This window comes from Seriola lalandi, unplaced genomic scaffold (assembly GCF_002814215.2).
Source record: "Seriola lalandi dorsalis isolate HSWRI2012SDOR001 ecotype SW California unplaced genomic scaffold, Sedor1 jcf7180002054927, whole genome shotgun sequence".
In the NCBI taxonomy this organism is placed as follows: Eukaryota; Metazoa; Chordata; class Actinopteri; order Carangiformes; family Carangidae; genus Seriola; species Seriola lalandi.
Window position 1 is genome coordinate 2,159,184 of NW_019525479.1, and position 26,052 is coordinate 2,185,235.

Consider the following 26,052-nt stretch of genomic DNA (forward strand, 5'->3'; position numbering starts at 1 on the left):
TTATTTATATATATATTTTTTTTTTCCATCAAATCTGCAGTTGAAAGGTCAAATGGCCCAGTGGAGTGGTTTACCCATTACAAACCCATTACATCCCATTACATCCTATAAACCATTAGTAAAGGTGCCATAGGATAAAGTGGTGCCTACAACAAACAGGAAATGTGTTTGGAAACTTGTGTTCACATCACTTCAGTAGAAACGTTGTATCTGGGTTACACACTGTGACTGCAGCATTAGGCTCTGAGCATGCTGCAGCATGCACTGTGGTCTTCAGAGGCAACCTTTAACAGGCTTATGTATTAATCTGCATCAGGTGTTTATTTCACCTGCCACATGCGGAGCCACACAGTACACAGAAACAAAGGACAGGTCACGTTTATAGCACTGTCGGCCGTCTCTGTCCGTTTATTTACTGCAAACAAACCAATTCTGCTTGTGCCATGCAAAATAAATTATCCATAAATATTTCAAATCAAAAGGCACGACTCAGCTAGAGCGATGCAGGTAGGTGTTGAAGGTCAGCAAAAACTTGTTTTAATGATTTCTATCTATCACAGGCTGCAGTGATGAACCAGCGTGACTCCGTCTGCCTGGATGAGGTTCATGGCTTTAAAAGCAGCCTACCTGAGTTTTAGGGCATGTGCTGCAAACAGAGAGTGAAAATATCAATAGCTGGACCGGCTCATCATGTTGTCATGGATACTGGTTCAAAAGGTTGTCATGGTCATCTTCCATTTCAGGTGGGGGGTTTTTTTTTCCAGGAAGAAGAATGAGCTGAAGTCTTTTCCAATCAGGAGAGGAGGCCTCAGGCCGCAGGAGACAACAGCTCCTGTAATGAGTGTCAGCTTTGATGACGGATGTTAAACTGCAGGAAGGCCGCACAGTCACTGGGTCTGAGTTAGTACCAGCTGCTGTTAGAGTGTTTGAGCAGTTTTAAATACCAGGAAATATTTGTTCAAAAGATAGTACATGACTTAATCTGTCATAATCTGTACTATCATGCTAATTATTAAAACATATACACAGTTCTATATTTTTGCATAAAATAATCTATCAGTAAATTGTCTGTAATTTTATACTGGGATATAAATGATTATTGTGGTATTGGAAAATTTCAAAAAAATAAATTGGGGAACATCTAATGGATAAAATAAGATATAATATATATATATATATGTGTCTTCCACTTAAAACACAATAAAAATAGGGTTTAAAAATCAGACCATTCCATGAAGTAGTTCTGCTGAGTGATTCACAACAGTGCTCACAATGGCCTCACACACACACTGATATAATATTACAGGAAGAGATACCACAGTATAATCAGTAGTGAGAAGTTAATGAGTATATTTGCTTCTCAATATTCAGGTACTTCGCTAGTTTGTACTTCTACTCCTATATTGCACTTTTTACTCCACTATCTGACAGCTGGAGCTCTTACTTTGCATTTTAACATTTTACTTATGAAACACAAAATTATTTTCTAAAATATGCTGCATTGTTGTGTAAAAATATCAAGCTATTTTAGTCAGTAATTAAGTCCTTTCCTTTTTTTTTCAAAAGCAGTGAAAACTAAATCTGACAGAACTGTAAGAATATTCCAATATTGTATTCACAGCAAATTTACTTGTTAACATCTTTTAGTCTTTTGTTCAGAAACCTGTTATTTCTTGTTTCAAGATATAAAAACTAATATCCAAAACATGTTTAAGCAAGTTGATTTGATTTCAAAGTTAGGATTTTAAGACTTAAATTAAAATAGAAATGTCTGTATACGATGACAGAATAAACTGCACAACAGTATTTAAAGCAGTTAAAATAAGCTCCACCAACTATAACAATTAAATGTAACTTACACATTAAAGCATCAATAATAGTCTCACAGCAGAATAAAAAAGAGCCATTTTACATAATTAATACTTTTACTTTTGATACTTTAAGTAGGTTTTTCTGTTGCTTTTGCTTAAATAAATTTCAGAATGAAGGACTTTTACTTTTATAAGGGAATTGATCATTTTACTGAAGGATCAGAGAACTTCTTCCACCGCTGTACACGACAGAATTGCACCACACACTCATGTGAACCTTACATCATCTACAAGCTTAGAAGAGAAACAACAGGATCAGTTTGAACTTTCTGACCTTTATAAGTGGGATTATCCTGGACGGCAGCTTCAGTTATGTCATTAAAGTGATGTAAAAACAAAGTTGTCCATTCTCCACAGAGGACAACAATTAACACCGCCTCAGGCTGTTAAGATCTTTGGCGAGTTAATTAATGGTCAATAGGATTACACTAAAGGGATCAAGTAAACGTTCAATACTTTATATAACCTGAGTCAAAGAAGAACATTTATACTCATCACACCTTCAGATCTTCAACAAACAATTCAGTGACGTTAATCACGATTCAGATCCATCAAACAAATATCTATTTTGGCCTATAAAGTGTTATATAAGGTGATTTAATTGTTACAAAAAGTGTCCACTGCTCACATAACCTGAGATTAAATGTAAGTCGGTGAATGAAACTACTGACTCATGTGAGACATTGCGACACTATAAACATATAACAAAAAAAGTTATATAAAGTAATTAACCACTATTCAAGTGTGTTAAAAGTCTCTTAGAATAAACATTATAAGTGTGTGGGCTGTAATCATCTACTGTAATTATTCACCTTTATGCTCCATTTCAGAACATCCAGAAATAGTGGTGCTCATCCTCCACATGGGCTTCCTCCGAACGGTCAGAAGGGCTGATAAATGCTTACAGCTAGTCAACAAACATGCTTTTCTGAGGTTAAAACGATTACCTCTGTTCAGTTTGGCTCCTCTTAATGGTGCCCACTCTTTGAGCTTTTTGTGTTTTGCATTTGAAGGGTTACTTTCCAAAATAGCCCTCTCAAAAAAAGTTATTCACTGAAGTATATCATCCAATATCTGAACATTTTGAGGATTTAATCTGTAAAAGGCTTTAATACATAATACATTTCTTCTCAATCTGTACATATGTACTTCTTCTTTTTGGATGTTCTTTGTCAGACTTATTCTTCTAAATGAATTATCCTGTCTGATTCAAAAGAATGGACGTCTTCAGCCTAACTGAAGAGCTGACAGGTGAATGAGAGGCTGACGTGGCTGTGTGAGCATGAGTAGCATCTGACCTCAGCTTTCTTTTTGAAATGTTGATTTTTAAAATTGCCGGATTTAGTTTTTCCGTTTTATTTATTTACCAACACCCTTAGAAGAGAAAAAAGATCAAATCTGGACCCAACAAACCTGCATTCAAATCATTTAATTTTGCAGGATTTAAGATGCAAGTGCATTTACTTAACGAATATACTTTAGTTCTACTTTACTAGTATAGTTTAGAGGTACTTGTACTTTAGTTGAGTATTTCTATTTTTTGCTTTTTTCTATTTTGTATATGCATGTCAGAGGGAACTATTGTAGTTTTTTAATGCAGATTAAGATTTTAAATATAAAACATATAATCTAATTAAAGAAGATAAAAGATGTGTTTTTATAGAACAAACAACCCTCTAGTACGTAGAGTTGTTTACATTAGCTCCATCTCGACCAGCTACAATATTAAAAATTCTGCTTATACATTAATACAGAGGTTATCGAAGTGGGAGGTGGTCCTCACCAGGGGGGCTCCAAGGGGAGGCTCAGTGAATGGAAGGGAAAAAATATTACAAGTTAGTATGTTAGTTATGAAAAAGAAAAGAGATCAAGTAAATTAGACTAAATGTTAAAGAGATAGTTCAGAGATACAGAGGCTTTGGGGAATTTTACATTTTTTCCCACTTTCCCAGAGTCAGAAACTAATAAAAACCTTAGGACAGCCCTTTTTTTTTTTTTTAATGTATTTGGTTTTGTCTCAAGTTATGTCAAACAGCAGTATTTGGCCACCTCAGCTCAATTGTTGAGTGTCTGTGGGATCAAATAACAATCACGATCCCACAGGCATCCAGGAATTGAGCAAAACAAAGCACGTAAACTACCGTGGGGTGAGGTTTGTCTGAGGGGAGGTCCACAGTCTCAGACTTTGAAAACAACTGCATTAGTACATCAATAATAATAATGATCCAATATTAATGAATTCGTATAGTGCTGTTATCCAAAGTACTTTACAATTTGCCCCCCCCCCCCCGAAGGAGATATTAGTAAGTTTTCTCTTACCACTGAATGTGGTTTCCTTTTTTCCACCTCTGTACCTCTTAGACTGGTGAGTAAACAGCTGTTAATGCTCTGTTATATTTTGCTAACATTACTTCTCTACTTTTACATAAAGTAAAATTATGAATGAATGTTACTTGTAGTGGGATACTATTATATTGTGGTTTTGCTACTCTGTTTCTCCCACCTTTTATGAGCTCAGGAGTTTCTCCAGTGTTCATGTTCTTATTGTTTACGGGCAATCTAGAGGGACAACTGTGCACCCTAGATGTTGGAAGTTAGAACAGCAGGGGCAGTCAAACCCTTTGTACAACTATAGTCTACTGTACTGCATGACCAAGTTTATGGCTACACAGACACTCACTAAACATGCAAAACACTTAGCAATAACAGGCACCTCTGAGGAGTTCATTGTATTATCAGAAACATCAAAACTAAAACACCAAAGTGCATGATCTTTATTTGATATACTGTGAAGTTCTGCCCAGGTGGCACAAAATGGCAGCAGAACAATGAATATATAAGGCTCCTTTTCTCTAACAACATACTGGTCTTTGTCTTGATTTTGGCTAATCTGCCAGCACATGAATAGGAACACCTGCGAATGATAAATGATAGCGGTTTATAAATAGATGAACCTAGTTAGGTCTCTTTTTCCATTCACCCCCAGAATCCCACATGTTCATATATTACACCAGCACTTAAAAAGCAGCCGACTGTTGAAGGCCATCAGTGAAAAGCCTAACTCTGATCCTAGAGGACTGAACTAGCAACCCCTGAGATTAACTATCCAACGTGCTGTCAGGAGAGGACGTGGTGAACAGCAGGAAGTGCTACAAAATTCATCGACATTCAAAACGGAAAACTGGATAAGAAACAAAAGTAATGAATACTTGAATTTTACTGTATATAATAATACTAATATTTTAACTACCTCTTATTTTTTTTTAACCTTCATCATATTTCTATTCAGTATATAAATACCAAACATAGAATTATGATATGTAATATTATGTCTTTGTGTACAATAGTACCTATTCATGATGACAAGTAAAATCATGAACATCAAACCTAGATCTATCTGTAAGGCTCCAAAGCCAGCAACTGCATTTTCCCACTGCTGTAATTTAATGCTGCTTTGCACTCAAGTCACATGTCATGACCAAACCAGGCCAAGTCCAAGAGTGGGTAACGATTACCCGCTGTGTGGTGGTTGTTCAATAGTGCAACAGACACTACAGATCCTTTTTTCGTGTGGGGTTTGTTGCTGTGACTCCACTTTCACAGCAGGCAGGGCTTAGTCAGAGAGTTGTTGGACACTTCAACTCAAAGTCTCAGATCTCAAGGTTTATGTCTCCCTCTAGGGGCTGGTTTTGCAAGTGATATTCATTCAACCTCCAGCCCGTAAGCCTGAACTCTTAATCCTAATCGCTGAGGGACCGCTCGTGGTGGGTCACCCTCCACAACGATGCCGTATCATCTTTGGCTTTGCAAAAGTTTCAGGTTCCAAGTCTGAAAGCAGCAAATCTCACACACAGTAGATGTGCGAGCATCTACCGTGCAGTACATACAGGTTCATGCTGAGCGTGTGTGTGTGTGTGTGTGTGTGTGTGTGTGTGTGTGTGTGTGTGTGTGTGTGTGTGTGTGTGTGAGTGTAAGCTTTATGCCCAGTGAACCTGAGCTCCTGCCTTCGAGTGCCGTTTGGCCTCCTTAATGGAGAAGGCCTCTTGCTCCTCGCTGATCTCCTTCAGCCTCTTCTCCTCCAGAAATGACACCAGAGAATCCCTCATGTCCACCACCTCGATCATCTGGTGCAGGACTCGCTCCTCTTCTGCCTGCTGCTCTGCTGTCTTGTCTGCCAGACAAACACATGTGCACACTTTAAAGCAGATATAATCAATATATTTACAAAAACAACGTATCCATGACAATGTGAGAGGGGTCGCTCCTGAATCTGAATCTGAATCTGCAGCTGCTCACAGTTTTAGAAAGTTTCAGCTCATTGTTTATCTGTCCTGCAACTTCACTGATTTGGTTAACTCTCACTGCTTTCATTCATTTTCAGCCACAGCAGACAGCAGCTGCTTTCAGCTAAACAGCTCTAAAAAAACCCACTGTACACGACCTGCTCAGACAGTTATTGACCTGCTGGAGCATTTAGCGGCTGAAGAGCCACATGTTTCCCTCAGGAATTGGTAGAGACCAAAAAACAGAGCTAAAAGACACTCTAAATTAATGCTGATGTTACTCCATAACAGCTGGAATTGTAGATAAGTAACTATTTTCTAATAAGTTTGTCATACCATCTTAAAAAGATGATGATAAAGTATTCTGTTGTGTTCACAAATTGTTTTCTGCTACCCCCAAGTGGCCAAAATAATTAGTTACTGCAGGTTTGAATTAAAAATGAAATTAAGCCTGACTATAAGATGACCCAGCCTTTTCTAACACCTGGAAGATACAAAGCAATTTAAGATTAGTCCTGATGGGAACGTTTCCCAGAGATACTTGTTTTTACTTGTCAGGAACTTATTTCCTCCAAAGCAGCAAAACCCCTTGAAAGAAGCCATCAGAAGACTCAGGAGGTGAAACAGGGCCTCCTACACATTTTAAAGGATGGATTAACAAGCCTCTTTTAAACACAATACTCATATGCACATACGTACACTGAAAACACTGGTGGTCACTTTAATCGCTCCTCCTGGCCATAAAGAAATCACAAAGTGTGCAGAAATATATGTCAACATCTTTTGAAAATACCCATTTTTTTCGACTGCTAAGTCTCCAATTAGCTTTACAATGGGGTTTTGAGGATTGAGGCGTTTATGTGGACACATGATCATGTGAGTATTGTTTTAAGACAGACCTGAGAAAATGTGAACCTGTCCTTTAAGGGATGACCAACGCTAAATGACAAGAAATTCACTTGCCTTGCAACATTTACACAAACAACAAACATCCCATAATGCAACACTCTCTCTAGGAGCCAGTTCAAAAAGAATATCTGATGTTGAGAATGAACAATTGTCTAGTCTTTGAATATAATACACCCCCCTTTGAATCTAATTTCCATAAACAGATACTGTTTCATATTCATGGAAATACAGTGTGTTTTTAAAATGCACTGACTATATTCAGTTGGGCTGCTAGCTTGAGCTGCATCAAAATCAATAGGCCAGTTCAAGTCAACAACAACAACGTCAACAACAAATGTTTCCATGTGTGCACACCATTCAGCTCCATGTATTTCCTGAGCTCCAACTCCAACATGCTCTGCTTGTCTTCCAGTTCCAGCTGTCGAGACCTAAGAGAAAAAACAAACATCAGCTGAGCCATGTCAACATTGCATCTTGCTTTAGCTGCAGGTCACTACGAGGCCATATGACAAATAGAGCCTGACTGTAAGGAAGACGACTGGTTGGTACCATGGTGGGAACAAGCAGCACAGTGTTTCGATGTGGAAGTCTGATGTTATGGACCTTCTGACTACTGTGTATGTTCTCCTATCCATAAAAGCTGTGTTGTATTCCCAGTGTGACTACATGGGATTTTACTATGTATCTTTGAATTTACAAGCGAGCCAATGTAAGGTGCACACTTACGCCACCATGAGGTCAGACTCCTCAGAGACCAGTGCGTTCTTCTCGTGCACGAGTTGGATCCAATGCTCGATCATGTCAGGAGAACCGCTACTGTCTGGAAGAGGAAGAATTCAGTGTTGGGGTGTCTGTGAGTGATGTTATATTTGTATGTAAATATTTAAAAAGAGAAAGAGGAAGAGAGGCTTGTATGGAAATTCTGTATCAGTGTATGGGAACAGGATATTGTTGTATGTGCTGCATGTGACATAACATCCAGTGTCTGCAGAGAAACTGGGTGCCCTTAGGCTGATATGTATATATTAGTGATTGCTGGAAGCTGTTCAAATTCAGCTAACTTACAAGATTCAGAGTTTACCATTTTAACCACATTAAACCACATACATGTACTGTATTTTTTAGTTAAAGTATTTCTAGTACTCTCCCTCTAAAATCAGCAGCAGGTGATTTGGACCCTTGTACATTGTTCTCTTGATTTTCTATTAGCCAGGAGAGAGAGGACCTCATTTTCTACCAACTACAGTAGTTAGCAATAGTCTTCTGGCAGTAGGACATCCATTAACATGGGGTACAAAATCTGTGTGAAAATCAGTTTAAGCTGATCTGCTCTTAAAAACATGAGGGTATTTTTTAATTAAAAATAGAATAAAATGAAAACAAGGAGCTTTTATTATATCGGGAATTAGAAAATGTGGGTCTGTTGTTAATATTATTTATATGGATATATAAACTTACCATCTTCTCCTCGCAGACTTTGCTCCAGAACTACACCTTTCACTTCCAGCTCCTTGAAGGTCACCTCGATCTCCTCCAGTCTCCTCTGGATTGACTTTAACCCACAAAAACAAGGAGTTAGAAAGGCACTCGAGCAAACACACACTTAAATTATAATCTGTGAAATTTATATGAAATCAAACCCCATTTGGATACTATTTATGGTCTGTATTTGTTCTGCAGTATCAGTTGAATGTATTTACATTCAATAATTACCTCTCTATATAGTACTTTACAGTGTATTAGCGCTGGATTCTGCCATTCCCACACAGAATTAAAATTGCATTCACACACAAGAGGTTAACAGAAAATGATGCAGCATGTAATCCAGCGTTACTGTTTGTGAATTTATCATCATTGATATCAGCCTCACAATTCACTCTCTTTACACCATATCAAACCGAACTTTTCCTGCTGCTGCTTCACATTAAAATCATCACATGAAATCAGGCCATGGTTGTTCCATGATGGGAAAAGGCTGATTATTGATCAACTCGAGTTTGTTTGTTTGTTTGTGCTGTGAACTGATTCACCAGCTTCTCTCCTGTTGTATTTCTGACAAACTAGCTGCTCAAGGAGAGTTTGCTGCGCCCTGAGTGCTGGGGCTTGAAGTATTAGACCAAAGTTGTTGTTACCATGGTAACATCAGGTGTCTTCAAGTCAACGCGGAGAGAAATCATAAGGATTATAACTTTCAAAATATGCAAAAATTCTAAAAATAGAAGAAGCCGGGACATTTAACCTCAATGTTCACAAATCTAAGAGCTATTGAGTGAAGCTGAAGAAGCCACTGACCAAAAAACATGACACTGTAATTCTGTGAGAGAGACACTGACCTGTGCGTTGCGCAATCGCTGTAGTTCGCTCATCTTGGCTCGTCGTTCCAGCGTCCTCATCTTCATCAGCTCCAGCTTCTCAGCCTCCACAGGGTCTGATGGCACAGTCTGAAACTACAGGTGATGCATCATCAGTGGGAGTGCAATGCAGGTAAATATGTAGCTGCTCTTCATCATGTAAAATGAAAACATCAGATCCATTCCTCTCCTTACTTTCTCATCATATAAGTCAATATCATCTCGTTCAAACATCTCATCGTCATCGTCGTCGTCGTCGTCGTCATCATCATCGTCGTCTCCATCAGCTCCCTCTTCTGAGGTGCTGTGAACATGTCTGAATGTTGTTTCTGTACATAAAAAAAATAGGTTGTAATAAGCATCACAATGAACCCAGACTGACTCAGAAACACCACAGCAAACATTTTCTTCCCTGGAACTATTTTTTTTTTTCCTCGAGATCAAAGAGAAGACGAGTCCTTACCCACTCTCCCTGGATGATTAATGAGGACACTGAGCCGGGTGTCTCTGCTGATCCTCGGGGAAGAGAGATTCCAGGGGGAAAACTTGGATCGTACTCTGGTCTGTCCGCTTGGCATTTCTTTCCTCCTGAAGCAGCGTCGATTCCTCTTCTCCCTGATGTGACTAGCAGTGCTGCCGCTCCAGTAGCCTTCCTCTTCTTGCCCATCCAGGCCCTCTGGTTTGGGAGGGCTCGGACCTCCTGCTGTTGCTGAGGAAGACGAGCAGGATGAGGACCCACCGGGAGTCTCAGAGTCCGAGTCGGCGCTGAAACTCTGAAGATTCACCAGCTGGCTTTTCTCCTCGTCAGTCAGCTGGAGCTTCCGCAGCGACTGCTTAGGACGGGAGTCTGGAGCCACTTTAGAGATCTCGTTCGGAGCGGTCGGAGATGAGTGATCTTCTAGAGTCGAGGGGTTAAAAAGGTGGACCATGCGAGGTTTTGCTATTGGAGGGGAGGGCTGAGGGCTGGGTGTAGTCTGCCGAGAGAGGCGTGGCTTGGGGACAGGGTAGGGAATTATGGATGGAAGCTCCTGTAACTCCCCCTCAGCGGGAGCTGCTACATCCGTCTTAGATGGAGGATCTGAGGAAGTTTCTGGTTCTTGGGACTCTTCTGTGGATTCAAGTATGCGCTGGTCCTGTCCATCGGGGGAGTGTGACTTTGTGTGCGAAGAGGGAACACAGTCCAAAGTGTGCTCATACTCCTCGTCCGATGGAGACAGTGTAAAATCATCACTGGAAACCCCATTCTCTTCTTTGTGAATTTCTTTACTATCCTGAATACAGAAAAAGCATTGAAAAAATATTTAAAAAAACGAAAAGAAAAAAAATAGATCACTGTTTAATATGAACTCATCCACAGCTTGCATATGTTTTTAAACAAACACTCTCGTTAGTGGTGTCTAACTGCTGCCATCGTGCCGGCTGCTGACATCGGACCAGGCACCAGAAGGATGATGCATCATGCAACAGAAGATTGTGTAACACAAGGAACACAAGGACTCAACATGGAGTCTGGAGCAGGAAGCAACAGAATGCTTTAGATCTGTTCTGTTCAGTGACCCACCTTACAAGATGTCTCAGCCCCGTTTCCCAGCTCCAGCTCTTCAGAGTGCAGCTCACAGTAAAATCTCCCTGAGGGGACGTCACAGATGAAAACAATAAAAAGGGGTTGAAATTTCAGAAAGTAGTGAGTGTCGATGATAAGAAGAAGGAGAAGAAGAAGGAGAAGAAGAAGAAGAAGCAGAAGAAGAAGAAGAAGAAGAAGAAGCAGAAGAAGAAAAAAACCCTGCTGTTTTCTTAAATGATTAATCTCCTCTTGGTCTAAATGGGAACTCCTTTAAAAAGGGTCCCGGTGCAAATTATTAACTGCACAAATAAATAAATAAACACTGGTGCTTCATGTATTGCAGTAAATCTTATCCTGGCTTTGAAAGAGCACCTTATCCCACAGGTGTGATAGCTGTTGAAATCAGAAATACAGGTGCTTCTGAGTACGGCTAGATTAGCAAAGGATATATTATATGACAGTGCTCACCTGTGGTCTGGTCAAAGGTGTATCCCACCAGTCTGAGCGTGATGCCGCACTGGTGGCAGGTGAAGCAGCTCCGATGGAAGAACTTGCCCTCAGCACTGATGCGCTCCAACACGTAGACCCTCTGACCGCAAAAGTAGCACTCCTCACTGTTTGTCATTGACCCACCAGCACCAGGTTCAGGTTCAGGTTCAGGCTCTTGAGCAGAATCAGGTCTAAGACTGACCTCAGGGGACACAGAAGGCGGCGGCATCTAAGGGAAAAGGTCACAAGGCAGAATTATAGTCAGTAAAACAACAACAAAATTAAATGAGCAGAATTAGTAGAAAACACAACTCACACTGTCCTCATCTCCCATCCTCGTCTCTCTTACTCTTGCTTGTTTCTCTGCTGCCAACTTTTCCTGCAAAAAAAATCATGAAAACTATTAACTATCATGTGACCTGATTATGTTTATTATGTGGAGAACAGTCACAAACAAACCTGATTAGACCATTTTAACGTCTAGCTAGAAGCCCGTCTAACATTTTGACCCGAAAGAGAGAAATAACAGACGAAAAAGACACGCGAGTCACCGACAGCACAAGAATCACAGACTGAAGGCCCAGACATGAGCTCCAGCCAACATGCCAGTGTGTTTGAAAATATCTTTATCAAACATTTCTCGGTGCTGTGTAAACAGTGAACTCCAGTCACAGTGGGCGTACCTTGCGCCTTTGCAGAGAGTTGTGCTTCAGCTTGTTCAGGAAGAAGACAGCTGACTGTGTCTGGGAGAGAGTCAGAGGCTTGGACGACGGCAGGAAGCCTGCAGGGTCTGCAGCCAATAGAAAAATGTCACACACACCAAATTCAGTTTATCTTAACATGACACTGGACAGAAAACCTAAAGACATCTGAACGTTGGCCTGCTTGCAGCTTTCTACACAGCTGCTTAAAATATTCTAATTGCAACTTTTTTAATATCTCCTAGGTATATTTACATTCAATACTCAGTCAGACATATGAATAATCCCTCTTACTTGTATATTCTGTAGTGTCACAGCAGCAGAAGCTGAATTTAACCTGTCAATCCACATAAAAACTCTTCAGATCCTTCTCTGACTACCACTCCCACTCTTTCATCATTCAGATAAGGTTAGCGGAGAGTGACAGCTCCCTCCTGCTGCCTGCACATCAGTCAGCGGATCCCCAAGCTGAGCAGCAGCACAGCATCACAGACACGGAGAGCGTATAGATCACACCCACTACAGCTCATTCAGTGCCTCCTGGGCTCACATCTACGCTGCACAAACTCCTCATGCCACAAAGACAGTAAAAATACCTCTGCCGCAAACAGCCACGAGAAAATCCTCCTTCGGAGCAGGAATAGTAGATCCTCTTCAAGAGACTAGAGCTAGTCCCATCAGACCCTGATAAGCCTGCTCCACACCGTGTCTGTTAGCTCCGCCTGCTGCTGCTGCTGCTGCTGGGCTGGTTTAGTGCAGGAGAGCAGTTCGACCAGTAGAGGCTGGCTCTGAACAACAGCACTAGCCACTTAAGCCCAATGAATTCTGGGTAACATGCTCTTAAAGAGACAGCAGTGATTTGATCACCTCTCAACACCAAATACATTTCAGTGGGAGGACACCTGACCCTTTTAAGGTGATGCTAATGCTTTGCAGTGTCTAAGCAACCGAGTTATGTAAGTTTGATGCTGCTGTCTGTAATAGAAATATATCAGAACATAAATAGCTTTAAAGTGACATAATTAATGAAACCATTAACTGTGGAGTGCTGTAAAGTGCTTTTTTGGCTTTTCAATTTTGCTTTTGTACTTTTTTAACCCAAACAAATAACACAGGCCCAAATTTTACCTTTTGTCGGCACAGCGAAGGCTTTCTGGACCTGGGTGAGGTAGGAAACCATGGACAACTTGTCTATCTGACCACTGTTGGCCAAGTCACTGGCAGACATGACGGGTGGGATGCCCAGCTCCTTCTCCAAGATGCTGAAGGCCAGTTGGTTGTTGTGAACAGCGCTGGACTCATCCAGGGAGGACATGTCACTGAGGAGGAATTAGAAAGGAGGGATTGTTCTACAGCAGGGGTTTTCACAGTCTGAGACTGTGGGACTCCCCTCAGACAAACCTTGAAAAAAGGCCCCTAACCCCACCTTAGTTTACTTACTTTGTTTCACTCAATTCCTGGATGCCAGTGGGATCTTGATTATGTTATTTGATCCCATAAACACGCAATAATTCAGCCAAGATAGCCTAAAACTGCTGTTTGACTAACTTGACTAAACCAAATATATAAAAAAGGTCTGCCCTAAAGATTTTATTAATATCTGACTCTGGGAAAAACAGTAAAATTCCCCAAAACTACTGTATCATTTTAACCAAACCACAAACCTATAGGCTAATTAACACGATCTCCTTCTGATAACTAATGCAATAACCTCTGTTCTACAGTATTAATTAGAGAGGTGATCATTATATTAGCTTTTGGTTACTGTTTGCTTCACTAGGTTTTAACTAGATTTTACTAGGCAAAATGAGTAAAATGCAAATATGTGATGCATATTTCTTTCCAAGAACTGGGTCAAATTAACAGCACTACATAATTATTCAGCATCCTGTCTCATTAGTGTATGTTGTCAGTTGAATACCAAGCTACCGTCAACGCAGCCACTCACATGAGCTTAGGCCTGAAGTGGTGGATCAGGGCGCACAGAGCCAGCCCGGACCTCCAGGACTGGGTGAAATCTTTTACATTCACATTCGTATAATCTGCGGTGTGGTTCTGGCACCATTTCAACAGCTCTTCAAATCCACCAATCGAATCTGAGAGGGCAAACACAGTTTATCAGACAATACTCTACAACCTTTTTGTGGTTTCACACTCACAAAAACTTCCATCTGTGATATGTAAATATTTATATTGTTTTTAGTGTTGGCCACAAAGTGCTTTATACTTTACTGAACACAGCAGAATCTAAAGTGAAAGAATAACCCCAGTAACCACCACACAGACCCGACGGCCTGCACAGTGAAGACCAGCTGACCTTGACGCATGTGAGACCACTTGTCCCTCTGTTTCTTGCTCGATGGGCGGGATTTATCAACATCATACAGGTGCTGCACCTAATTAAGTGACAGGTAGATTAGTCAATACATCACAGACTAAACAAATTAACCCTTTCAATAACTGTTATACTGTGTGTGGAAATCACTGTCAAGGCCCAGAACTGATCAATATAGGTTGTTTTTTTTCTTTGCTGTAAAAAATATTTATTTCCTTACAACAGAGGCCAGTCAACTCGAGTGTTATCTCCGTCCCTGAACGACCTTTGTGATGATTAAAAAGACTCTGATTTAAATTCTCTGTTGAGTAAATAAAGGATAACAGTCCTGACCTGGTTGCTATGGATGGATGAGAGGTTGACCCTCTGATACCGTGTTTTGGGGTCGATGCTGTAACCAGCGTAGTTTTTGCTGGTGTTTTCTGGTGTGGTCTGAGACAGGAGCTGGTACACACTTTCTCTGTACATTTGTGAAGAAATGAGAGCAGAGTGTTTCAGAGGAAAAACCAGAGCCAAGTTGTTCCACACATTGAAACACAGAGGTGCACTGAAACGTAAAACAATACTGAAAAGGAAACTGACACCAATAAGGAAAGTGATGTTACTGGTGAGTTTTGAGATTACTCAACAAGTCATCTTTTTGACTTCAGATTATATGAATATTATGATTGAAAATAACAAGATAGGCTCCCAACATTGTACTCTGTACAGTTGTCAGGTTTCCCATAATAAGTTTATCTGATCAAATTCTCGAAACTTTTCAGTAAAGTCTTGTTTAGTAAATATCAAAAGCTCAGAATCATCATGTTTTTATGGGTAAAAAATATATTTTTTTCCCAAACACCAGAAGAATCATTGTTTTATTCTTTTTTTCAAAGATTATTATTTGACATTTCTGCTTTATTTTATAGCAACAGTAGAGATAGACAGGAAGGTCAGGGGAGAGAGGGAATGACATGCAGCCAAGGGCCCAAGCTGGACTCAAATAGTTTTATTCTTGTCACATAAAGGAATCATGTTGAAATAATTAACATCTATGCAATCAAAACGACTATTTATGATATTAATTATCTCAGGGTGGGAGGTGTTGCTGATGAGGAGATCCGCAGGCATACTGATCTGTTTTGGCAGTTTATTTTAATACTTTATTTTGTGCTTTCAAGGCAAACCATAAACAATTCTAAATGTCTAAATCCTTATTTTAGTTTAACTAAAAACAAATATTGTACTAGCGATAGAACCTGTGGTTTATACTGTCAGTCCAGGCAGGTGGGAAGAGAAATAAAGCAGTAAAGAAAGATGAAAAAGCTCCATCTTGAAACCTGGTGTGTTTCTCATGATATTGCTTGTAATGAAAACATGAAATTTGCTTGTCAGTATCGTGTACTGCTTAGTAAGTGTATGAAGCCTGCTCACCTCTCAGCCACGACCTTGAGATGTGGGACCCCCATGCCCCAGCTTCTAACCATCCACGCTGTGTCAAAAGCAGCTAGAAACCCGCGGGCTATGCCTGTTCCCAGAGGCCAGAACGGCTGCAGAGAACGGAGCATAAGAACTCATTGTAGCACATTAAGATAATCTCGCAATTAAATGGAGCAGACACATTTCATACAACGAGTGATTATCACACTAGGATGCACCTCATTTATTAATACTTACAGGACTGAAAAAGAAACAGCTGCCTGGCTCTCCCCACAAACTCTACGCTTATCCAGTTTCTAAACAGCATTGTCTTTACGTCAACAGAGCAAAAGGTCTGTGAGCTGCTCTTTGATGTGGAGCTTTGAGCTGAATGCTAATAATATTTCCAATGTTTTCCATGTTCCCCGTCTTAGTTTAGTGTGTTAGCATGCCAGCATTTGCTAATTAGCACTAAACAAAGCTCAACTGAGGCCGATGGGAATGTTATTAGCTGTGCAGATGTTTATTCATCAAGTATTGAACAAATTAATATTTAGACCGAATGATGTTGCAAGTAATTATGGTTCCTCTTGAGGGGAACATGAATGTCTATACCTGACCAAATGTCCTGACAATTTATTAGAAAAGTTGTCAAGATATTTCACTGAAAATCACAAACATCAACGCCATGGTTTCAGAAAAGAAAACAAAGTCGGGGGATCATCAAATTCATAGGATACTTTATCTGGGAACCATGAATCCACAACAGTTTGTGCCATTTATCTTGTAGATGCTGGAATATTTCACTGGATACATGAAATAACCAGCTAGCTGGTTGTGCTACATGAAAACTCAGGGAATCATTAGAAGTCAAGGTTTTAGATTAATTTTCTCTGGGGACAATGAATATCTGGACTAAACTTAATGGCAATCCATCCAGTAAATGTTGAGCTATTTCAGTCTGGACCAAGCAACGTTGCCATCCCTGGAGCCACAGCGTTAGCTTGGCTTTATGTGAACTAGATGAAAAGCATTGTTCCCTACCTCCACCAGGCAATCTCCAACAAGAGCCATCAACAATTTCTTCCCCCTCCTCTCCCTGACAAGCGAGGCGTTCTCAGCACGGTGCATGCAGGTGAAGTCGAACATGGCCGCGTCTGGCCGGCCAGGTTGGTTCTCAACAAACTGGAGGTCAGGCAGTTTTCCGCCTGTGGAGAAGTAGGCAGCATCATGGGCGAAGCTGTACAAAGCCTCATAGTCTACATTTGCTGGAGCCAGTAGCTTCTCTGCATCACTGTAGTCCTGTAGAGACACAAGGAGAAGGTTCGTCTGATGAGTCATGGCACCTTTTCTGATGCTGAGTGACATGTCATATACTCATATACTGCTGCATTAGCTATTTCGCCAGGCTGCAGAAGAAAAGCAGATGACTGACAGTTTATCTCGTCACACTGGAGCACCTGCATGGCCGTCTCATCCGTCCAGTTTGTTTCTTTTCCTTTACTGGCTGGGAACGTAGCCAGTGCCAATAAGAATCAAACTTTTCCGCTGTAATGGATGTGTTGCTCTCACCTGTTTAATGACCCCCTTCTTCAGCAAGCTCTTCTTCTTGGCAGTCATGACAAAGTAGTGGGTGGCGTCCTTATAGTAGACAATGTTCTCCAAATCAATACCTGGAATAGAAAAAGGGAAAGAGAGCTTGGTGGGCATACATACAGAGAGTGAGAGAGACCAGTGTAGGAGAGTGGGAGAATCAGGAAAGCTGACAGTAAGTGTGATATTTTCCTATATTATCAGCTTGTTTGCTTTTATGTTTCTACTGGTTTTAGGATGGGGAAGTAGATGAGGACTTGGACAATGGGAGGTGAGTAAAATATGATCATGAGAATGAGTGTGAGCAGGGATGTAAAGGTGGCTCTTAATAGTAAGGTTTGTTCAAAACAAAGGTGCAGTAGATGTAGAGAGGAAGGGTGGATCATCAGTTAATGCTGTCACAGGAAATGAACTAAGGATTGGAAAACAGATTAACAGCAAGGTTGCGTTTTTTTCACGTTTCACGTTGCACCCAATCTGACAGTGTGAAAGTTCATTTTAAAGCCTTGAGGGTTGTGTTCACCAAGAAAAAAAAAAACAGAATTAAAAATGTTACGATTCATGGTGACTTTACTTCATAATACATTTTCTCACTTCAAGCTCATCTGAAGCAACTGATTTCCTCTTGCTTCATGTTTTAAACAGTATACTGAAATACAGAAAAACAGCTGCATCACTGCAAACCAACATGTCCTCCTACATTCAGATGAACGTGACTGTAGATTCCTACCGGTCTCAGTGAGCAGATCTTGGAAGAACTTCTGGTTGTAGATGCGTGCGACACCGCTGATCTCTGCTACTTGGGCCTCGGCAGCCGTGTTTCTGTTGATGAAGTTGGCTGTGATGCCGATGGCAAGCTTGCCTCTCAGCTCCTTGTGCTTAAAACCTGAGAGTTTTAGAAAGAAGCAAAAGAGGAAACTGGGCTGAACAAGGCGCACACATTGAATAAGACTGCTGCAGGAAGTTTGTGCTTCTGTGACCGTCATGTGTAAGCCAGGCCTTGCAAAATGTGTAACTACAGCTGAATGTGCCACCTATTGCAGCAGTGGGAGCAGAAGCTACTGAAGCACTCATGTGTGTGTTTGTCTCACCATCAGGGACAAACCTGCCTCCTCCAGCAGAGATGAAGACATCAAACTGGAAGGTTGAAGCAGGATGAGACCCGGGCTGCAGCTTGGCCATCCAACCTGCCAGAAACGTATCAAACTTTTATGTGCAGCTGATTTCATAACAACTTTTACTGCTTTACATACTTCTGGTTCATACAAACAACATATGATGATGAGCAGATCTAGTATGGAGAGGGATGTAAATGTAAGTACCGTTGTCTCCTGAGGGCTCGATCAGGCCCTGGAACTCCACTCCAGTGTGAACCTCTACCCCGAGGAGAAGAGACACTTTCAATAAAACCAGCTGCAGCTGACGAATGCCTGCAAACACACATGTATATTTCATTGGAAATGTGTGTGAGAAAACCAAGATCCCAGACATGCAGTCAGTTGTGCAAACAGGGAGGGCTGCTACTATTTTTTTCATAGTTTATTAATCTGTCGTTTATTTTTTGAGTAATCTAATTACAGCTGAGGCTTTAAAACTTTATCCACAGAGGTGTCCTCCTCTCCAAAACACGTCAAGCCAATGATTAAAGCCAGTAAAACACTGAATAAAGTAGTTTCACATTAAAAAAACTGTGTTTCTCTGACAACTTTGATGCCTCTGGCAGACAACCACAACACTAAGGCTTGCGCATAGGGGACATGACGCCATTGACAGGAAACCAAATGAAAAAGATATTACCTTGATTTAAATCACTTATTTCTCTGGGTTTGAAATTTGCTGTGTGTTGTAAATATTTATGAAATGTTAATATACTGCTTATAAATGCTAAATAGGGAGACCTATATTAAAGAGTTACCCAAAATGGCAGAAAATAGAGGGACAAAACCATCACAATTTCCCAGAGCCCAGTGTGATGTCTTCAGTTTGCTTGTTTTGTCAACAACAACAGTCCAAACCAGAATAGAAGTATAAAGAGAAAGTGTTACATTTGAGAAAATATTGTGCTTGATAATAAACTATTAATCAATTAAAAATGTTGTTGATCCTGCTCATGTCCAAAGTTCAGTAATGTTTGGAGGGACGATGTTTGATGCCAGATGATAGAGGTGTTTCCCATGATATTCCCGCAGTAGTCCTTGTGTAATTGCAAAAGGCCTTGAGGGAAGGGTTAAAGTTTATGTGTTACAAACCACACCAGGGCCCACGAGGTGAATCACAATGAGGTGGTTGAAACCTTAGTCTCCGTCATACAACATATCACATATGTTGTAAGGCTCCAAAAGACCAAATTCATAAAGGAGGGTGGGGTCCTGTAACGGCCCTGTTAATGCAATAAGGTTATTCAATCCTTTTCATATTTTCTCAAACTATTTGACATGTCATATATCTCTCACTCTCTAATAACTGACCCCCACACCTCGCCCTGATCAGACACTTACATGCTGACATTAGAATAAAACATAAGTTGCAGAGAAGTTGTGTTTTCTGCTGATCTACTGGTGGATTTAATCAACTAATAATTTCACTGATGGGAGCTGTGAAAAACACCAGAGCTGGCTGACGTAAAGGACACCATCATTAGTCACTCACTGATGTGATCCAGAGAGCCTGTACAGAATTTGCCATAGAACTTCTTGGCTCCGAGCCCACGGAGGTCGCAGATGGTGTAGGGCCACAGGTGGAGGACGTTGTTCCTGGTAAAAGCCTCTCTCTTCTCCAACACCACCACCTGAGCTCCCAGCAGGGACAGCTCGATGGCCGTTCTCAGCCCACATGGTCCAGCACCCAACACAAGACACTGAGAGAGAGAGAGAGAGAGAGAGAGAGAGGAGGAGGAAATTAGAAATACAGCCAGCGTGGATGATACGATGCCAATCAAAGAATGAAGACATCTACTACATGTTTTCACAGTATATCCTCCTGTAGGGCAAATTAGTGTGACGTTAAAATTGAGCCATGTGTTGGTTTAGACTTCAAAAAAGTCCTCAAGGTCAAATCTTTGTCTGACAATAAAACAGGTACTGAGGTATCCTTTAAAAATGCTGGAAATGAACATGAATCTGATCAGCAGCGAATCCCCCAAAAAATCCTCATCAAAAAATAAAAATGCATTATGCACAGACAAAAATGGATCCATAGACCTTTCACAATTAAAGCTCATGTTTTAATGAGATTGTCTCGATTGAAACTGCAACAAAAATTTTTTAGACTTTTAAAGTTGATCTTTAGAGTTGTTGGCGGCTGCTATTTGTACCAATACTTATTATATTTATATCGGATCGACTTTCCAAATAATTCAGAGGTATTCAGTTTTATTGTTTTCCACTGTTCCTGTTTAGAAGTAGCTGAACATTGTGGCACATTGTCATTGTAAAAAAAAATTTTTAAAAATGCAAATAAATTCACATAAATGAAAACTTCTCTGTTGATGAAGGTCATGTGATATGATTGAAACTTCCAGCTACTAAAAGGAACTTGTTCTGAGTTTAATGTACCTGTGATCAACTGTCTCACTGACTTAACTTAATCAAAGGCTAATTCTCTGTATGTCTAACTATCATGGCAATAACAAGAATTATGTCAAATATTTTAAAACTAAAAAGGCAGCAATAAACAGTCCAAACTTACTGTCCACATCCTTTGAAAATACATAAAAAGCAGAGAATCACTGGTTGCCAGTACCTTGTTTTTCGTGCAGGCTTTTCCTTGCTGGTAATCTGCGTGAGACGCTCTTTTGTCCAGCTTTGTCCACAGCGCTTTGGCCTTCCAGTAGTTCAGTCTCTCCTTTAACTTGATGTAAAAGGTTCTGAAATCTTCAGGGTTGATGTCTAGTTGCATGCAGAGCTCAGCAAAGTGGTGCTTCACCTCCTTACAGCTCTGGGCATGGACGAAGAGGTCGAACGTAGCATGTGAAGGACTGACAGGGTCCTGGCTCGCCATAGTGGAGGATGACGGGGGAACTCCTGTCCTGTGGTCGCTGGGTTTGATAGGTAACTGTGAAAGAGGAGGTTATATCATGGTATTAGCACTTCCTATCTGGAAACGACTGGGCTGTGGGGATAGGTTTACTGTAAATGATCAAAGGGTTACAAAGTCGTTGTTGCTCTTGTCGTTTTCATTTATAGCCACGGTCCAGTCTTCTACCTACTGTGCTGTTGTCATGCTTTCTAATTATAGTCCAGATGTTTAAATACTGAAGACTATTTTTGTCAACTGGTTAGCTGAGTCATTACTAACTTCCTCACAGTTGTTTCTGTAGCTTTCCATATCTTGTGTTTTTTACGACTGCTTCACAGTGAACAATCCGCCCACAGCTGATGTGTCATTCTCACACACGGCCTCAGGATGTGTGCATGTCATTAGTCTCAGTAGGCCACAGTAGACAGTTTAACAGAAACATATGGCTGAAACACACAGTGAGATGACTGCTTTTTCAATACGTTTGAACTGAAATAACTGTTGTGTATCACCTCAAAGGAACATAAAAAAATGCATACTACCTAGGGCTGATTGAAATTAATATCCAATATTACTAAAATATCATACAATATTCATAAGAGTCGTAATATGGCAAATATAAGCAGAGAGACATTGGTCTACACAACATGATGCCTGTCAAAATTCACCTTGGTCCCAGGTGAAGGCTTCAAATGTTGTGCTTTGTCCAAAGATTCTCACATTTGAGAACCTGGATCCAACTACAAAGTGATACTAAAACAGCTGCAGCTGACTTCATTTCCTGGCATATGCACTAATCACCACAGCTCTAAACACAAGTGCAGGATAAAGTCTTCATTAACTAATTTTGTTAGTTTTTAAGCAGAATTTGCCTGAAATGACTAAGTTAGAACTTGGGCTGCAACAAATGATTATTTTTATTATTGATTAATCTGCTGATTATTTTCTGAGTTCATCATTAAGGCTAAACCCTGTTATAATTCCACATAGCCAAGATGATGTATTCATAGCTTTATCATACCAAGATGGAAAAAGGGAATTGATTTGGGATTTTTGGAAAAAAAAAAAAAAAAAAGACTAAATAGATTCATCAACTCACGCACATACGCGTGAGTTTTCTCCAGGTCCTCCAGCTTCCTCTCACAGTCCAGAGACATACAGGTTTAGGTTAACTGGTGACTCAATTTTCCCCTAGGTTTGTCTCTGTATGTCCCTGGGTGTACCCCACTGTTGCCCAATGTCATTTTCTTCAATTAATCAACAAATTGTTGCAGCCCTAGTTAGAGCAAGAAATATTTGTAAAACAACAGTGAAAGCTGATGAACACCTATCTTTTACGTCAATTGTATTAGCATTCAATGTGAGCTCACAACTCAAAATCTATTTGTATCATTTACTTTAGGTGGGTTAATTTCAAAAACTACAGGCACCACAGGTAAGACGCTAATCATTTAAGTCAATATCATGTTCAAACAATAAAAGCACCTTCTTAAAGCACTGTTCACACAATATACACATTTACCACATAACACTTAGCACCGTGAAATGCACAAACTTGCACACACAGTAAAGTTTCACAGTTCACCGAGTGTGAAGGAGATGTAGCTGACATTTCCTGTAGCAAATACTCATGCATCACTTCCTGACATTAACCTCAAAGTGATTCTTCCCCCCTGCTACCGATTCTGCAGCTTTAACCCTCCACCTGAGACGCAAAGTCTATAATTACAGTCACAGACCACTGCAACATGTGTGCATGACTCAGCTTGTGTGTGTCTGTGTGTGTGTGTGTGTGTGTGTGTGTGTGTGTCTCTGTGTGTGTGTGTGAACCTGATGGTTGATGTTATTAAGACTGATATCCCTCCTTCATTTTTTACCACTGACTGTCTATATATATATTCACTGAAAAAGAACATCATGGTGACAAAACCTTTGGAAACAACATGACAAAAAACTAAAAACCTTCCCTCTCTGCCTGTGTGCATTGCTGCTTTCCACCCTGTTGTATATGTTGTATACCCAATACAAGACCCAAATGATTCTTACTTAACACAATGGCTTCAACATGAAATCTACAGCTCAGATGAACATAAACCAGGATAATTATATATAAAATGATTTAAGTCCCACTTTTGTCCCAAATAAGCCTCCTGACATGCTGAGTTACCTTTGGTTTGAAATGATTAATCAAACTTGCATCAAGGTAAAAGTCCACAGGCTGTAAATGGAGCCATGGTGCCCATGAAAAAAAATAAAATAATAAAAAAAATAGGCCTGTGAAGACAAGACAGCTTGTCAAAACTAAAAATAACTCAGACGATCATCTTGACACTTTTATCTAATTCTCAAGGAGGTTGCTGTATTTTTACTCTGCTGTATTTATACTCTGTGCTATTTTTTATGTGCTAACCAGCTTGAAAGATGTAGCATTACAAAAGAAAAACACAGAAGCACAAACTTGTTTCCCATGGTTTGTGACACTATTAGATATATTTGAAGATAGTCATGCTGAATTAAGGGCCATCTGTGGCAAAGGTAAACACACAAACACATACAAACAGTGAGCGAGTCATGATCATCTGATCATCTGACTTGTGTTAAGCAATTCTAAGGAAGATGCGAGTTTAAGCAGGAATGCATTGGACAGGATGGGACAGAAACAAGCAGGATTTAAAGGTGAATTGACCTGATTTTCCTCAGAGCTGGTGGATTGGATTGGATTGACCCACCTTATTACATGTGTAAGCTCTGCGGAGTGTGCCTGGCAACGCTGTGTGTATCAGGATGTTGGATCAAACACTGATCTCCAGCCTGGCAGGTTTTGGACCGAGACAGAGAGAGAGAGAGAGAGGAGAAAATGAGGGGAAGAGAAAGAGAGGCGAGGGGGGAAAAAAAGAAATACATGTCATTTCCTGAACTTATCTGCCCTAACAGGCATCCATGGTTTGTACTGAGGCATTAAACCAGAGCCTCAGAGCTCACAATGATAGGAAGCTGATGCATGAAGAGGAAGGTGTGGTACTGAGTGAGCTGCAGTGCCAAAGTAGGCTGTGCTAGCATCCAGATTTAAAACACACAAATGCTACAGGAGAGAAAACACAGAGCCGCAGAACACAAACAAATGAATTCACTCATTCATGTCTTTTACATTGGAAGTGAACTATATAGAAAAACACACACACTCAATGTTACCAGAGAGCAGCAACACATCTTTAGGCTACACAAACTTTAAGACACACAAAATAACAAGAGTGTCGCTGCACAGTAAAAAAAAACAAAAAACAAAAGACACGACACACAAAAATCTTTCCTTACAAGTCAAATATGAGCGAACTTACCGGCTTTGAACTAATGTTGGGAGCTGGTATCTGGGAAACTGTATCCCGGGTTTCGTTTCCATGTGTGTCTCTTTCTTCTCCTTTGTTTACAGGTAAAGCGCTAGCTCACCTGTGCCCTGCGCGCACACAGCAAGAGTAGTAGAGAGCCTCTTCCGGGACTTTCTCTAACGTTACAGACAGAGCGAGAACACCGCACGTGACCAGGGGGTAGGTGGCTGTGTTATGTGATGGTAGCTCTCTGAGGGTATCATGGGTGTGGCACAATCACAAATACATACTAATGAGCATATTGCTTCTCCAAATATACTGATATTTACAATACTTCTACTACTACTACTACTAATAATAATAATAATCACAACAATAATATTAATCATGATCATCATCAGCATCATAAGACTAACGGTGGAAAGTGACTTAGTACATTTACTCACCTTTACTCATTCACAGTAGTATTATCAACAAAATGAACTTAGAGTATCAAAGTAAAAGTATTCATTCAGCGGTAAAATGTCCCCTGTGACTGACATATTGTTATATATTACACTATTAGCTTGTTAATACTAATGCATCAATGCATTTTACTGTTGTAGTTTGGTTGAGGAGGAGCTAGTTTAACCACTAGCCTACTACTCTTTATAGTAGTCCAGTGGTTTCCCACAGAGGGGTAAGCAGTCATAAAATAAATCTAAGTGGTCATGAGATTATTAGTCAGTTTGAAAAGAAAAGAAACAAAAATGTATCTATTTATTTATTTATTTATTTTGACTATTCTCTAATCTATGCGTTTTCTGGTGAAATATTGGATCGTTTTATCACAGTTATTCAACTGGAACCATTGAGAGGTTTAGAAAGGAAATGTCTCTTTGGTAGAACTGCAACAACTCAAAGACATCTGATATGTGACCCAGGGCGTCGACCAGACACTGTTTTTTGGGGAGAAGTGACTCTGTTTATTTAATCTTTAACAACTCACTGTATTTTCTTCTTAAACGTGGTGGAATAGAAATATAAAGCAGGAGAAAATGAACATACTCAGTAAAGTACAAGTGCTTCACAATTACATCATAATGTCACCTGGGGACTCTATGACTGGCATTTCTTTTCTGACACTTTGTAGACTGAATGATGAATTGATTATGATTACTTCAAAAGATCATTTGCTGCCTGAATAATGATTGTGAAATCAACTTCCTATAA

At 40.2% G+C, this 26,052-nt stretch overlaps 1 protein-coding gene across 2 annotated transcripts; it reads right to left on the reverse strand.

The window, feature by feature from the left end:
• Positions 1 to 4,630: 4,630 nt before the first annotated feature.
• On the reverse strand, positions 4,631 to 25,009 carry mical1 (microtubule associated monooxygenase, calponin and LIM domain containing 1). Of its 2 annotated transcripts, XM_023393054.2 has the most exons (25): positions 24,853 to 25,009; positions 24,244 to 24,325; positions 21,239 to 21,550; positions 20,147 to 20,354; positions 18,820 to 18,927; positions 18,589 to 18,684; positions 18,228 to 18,383; positions 17,477 to 17,577; positions 16,949 to 17,206; positions 15,920 to 16,035; positions 14,837 to 14,963; positions 14,486 to 14,564; positions 14,117 to 14,264; positions 13,297 to 13,487; positions 12,151 to 12,257; positions 11,784 to 11,846; positions 11,447 to 11,696; positions 10,976 to 11,043; positions 9,878 to 10,685; positions 9,610 to 9,743; positions 9,397 to 9,510; positions 8,522 to 8,615; positions 7,790 to 7,883; positions 7,418 to 7,491; positions 4,631 to 6,042 (listed from the first exon to the last, which is right to left on the reverse strand). In XM_023393054.2, the coding sequence occupies exons 3-25, from the start codon at positions 21,494 to 21,496 to the stop codon at positions 5,849 to 5,851; spliced, it is 3,846 nt and encodes a 1,281-aa protein (XP_023248822.1). In that variant the 5' UTR covers positions 21,497 to 21,550; positions 24,244 to 24,325; positions 24,853 to 25,009; the 3' UTR covers positions 4,631 to 5,848. The 2 variants fall into 2 exon arrangements, with proteins under 2 accessions (XP_023248822.1, XP_023248823.1); XM_023393055.2 differs by lacking the exon at positions 24,244 to 24,325 and having other exon boundaries at positions 24,853 to 24,998.
• Positions 25,010 to 26,052: the final 1,043 nt, after the last annotated feature.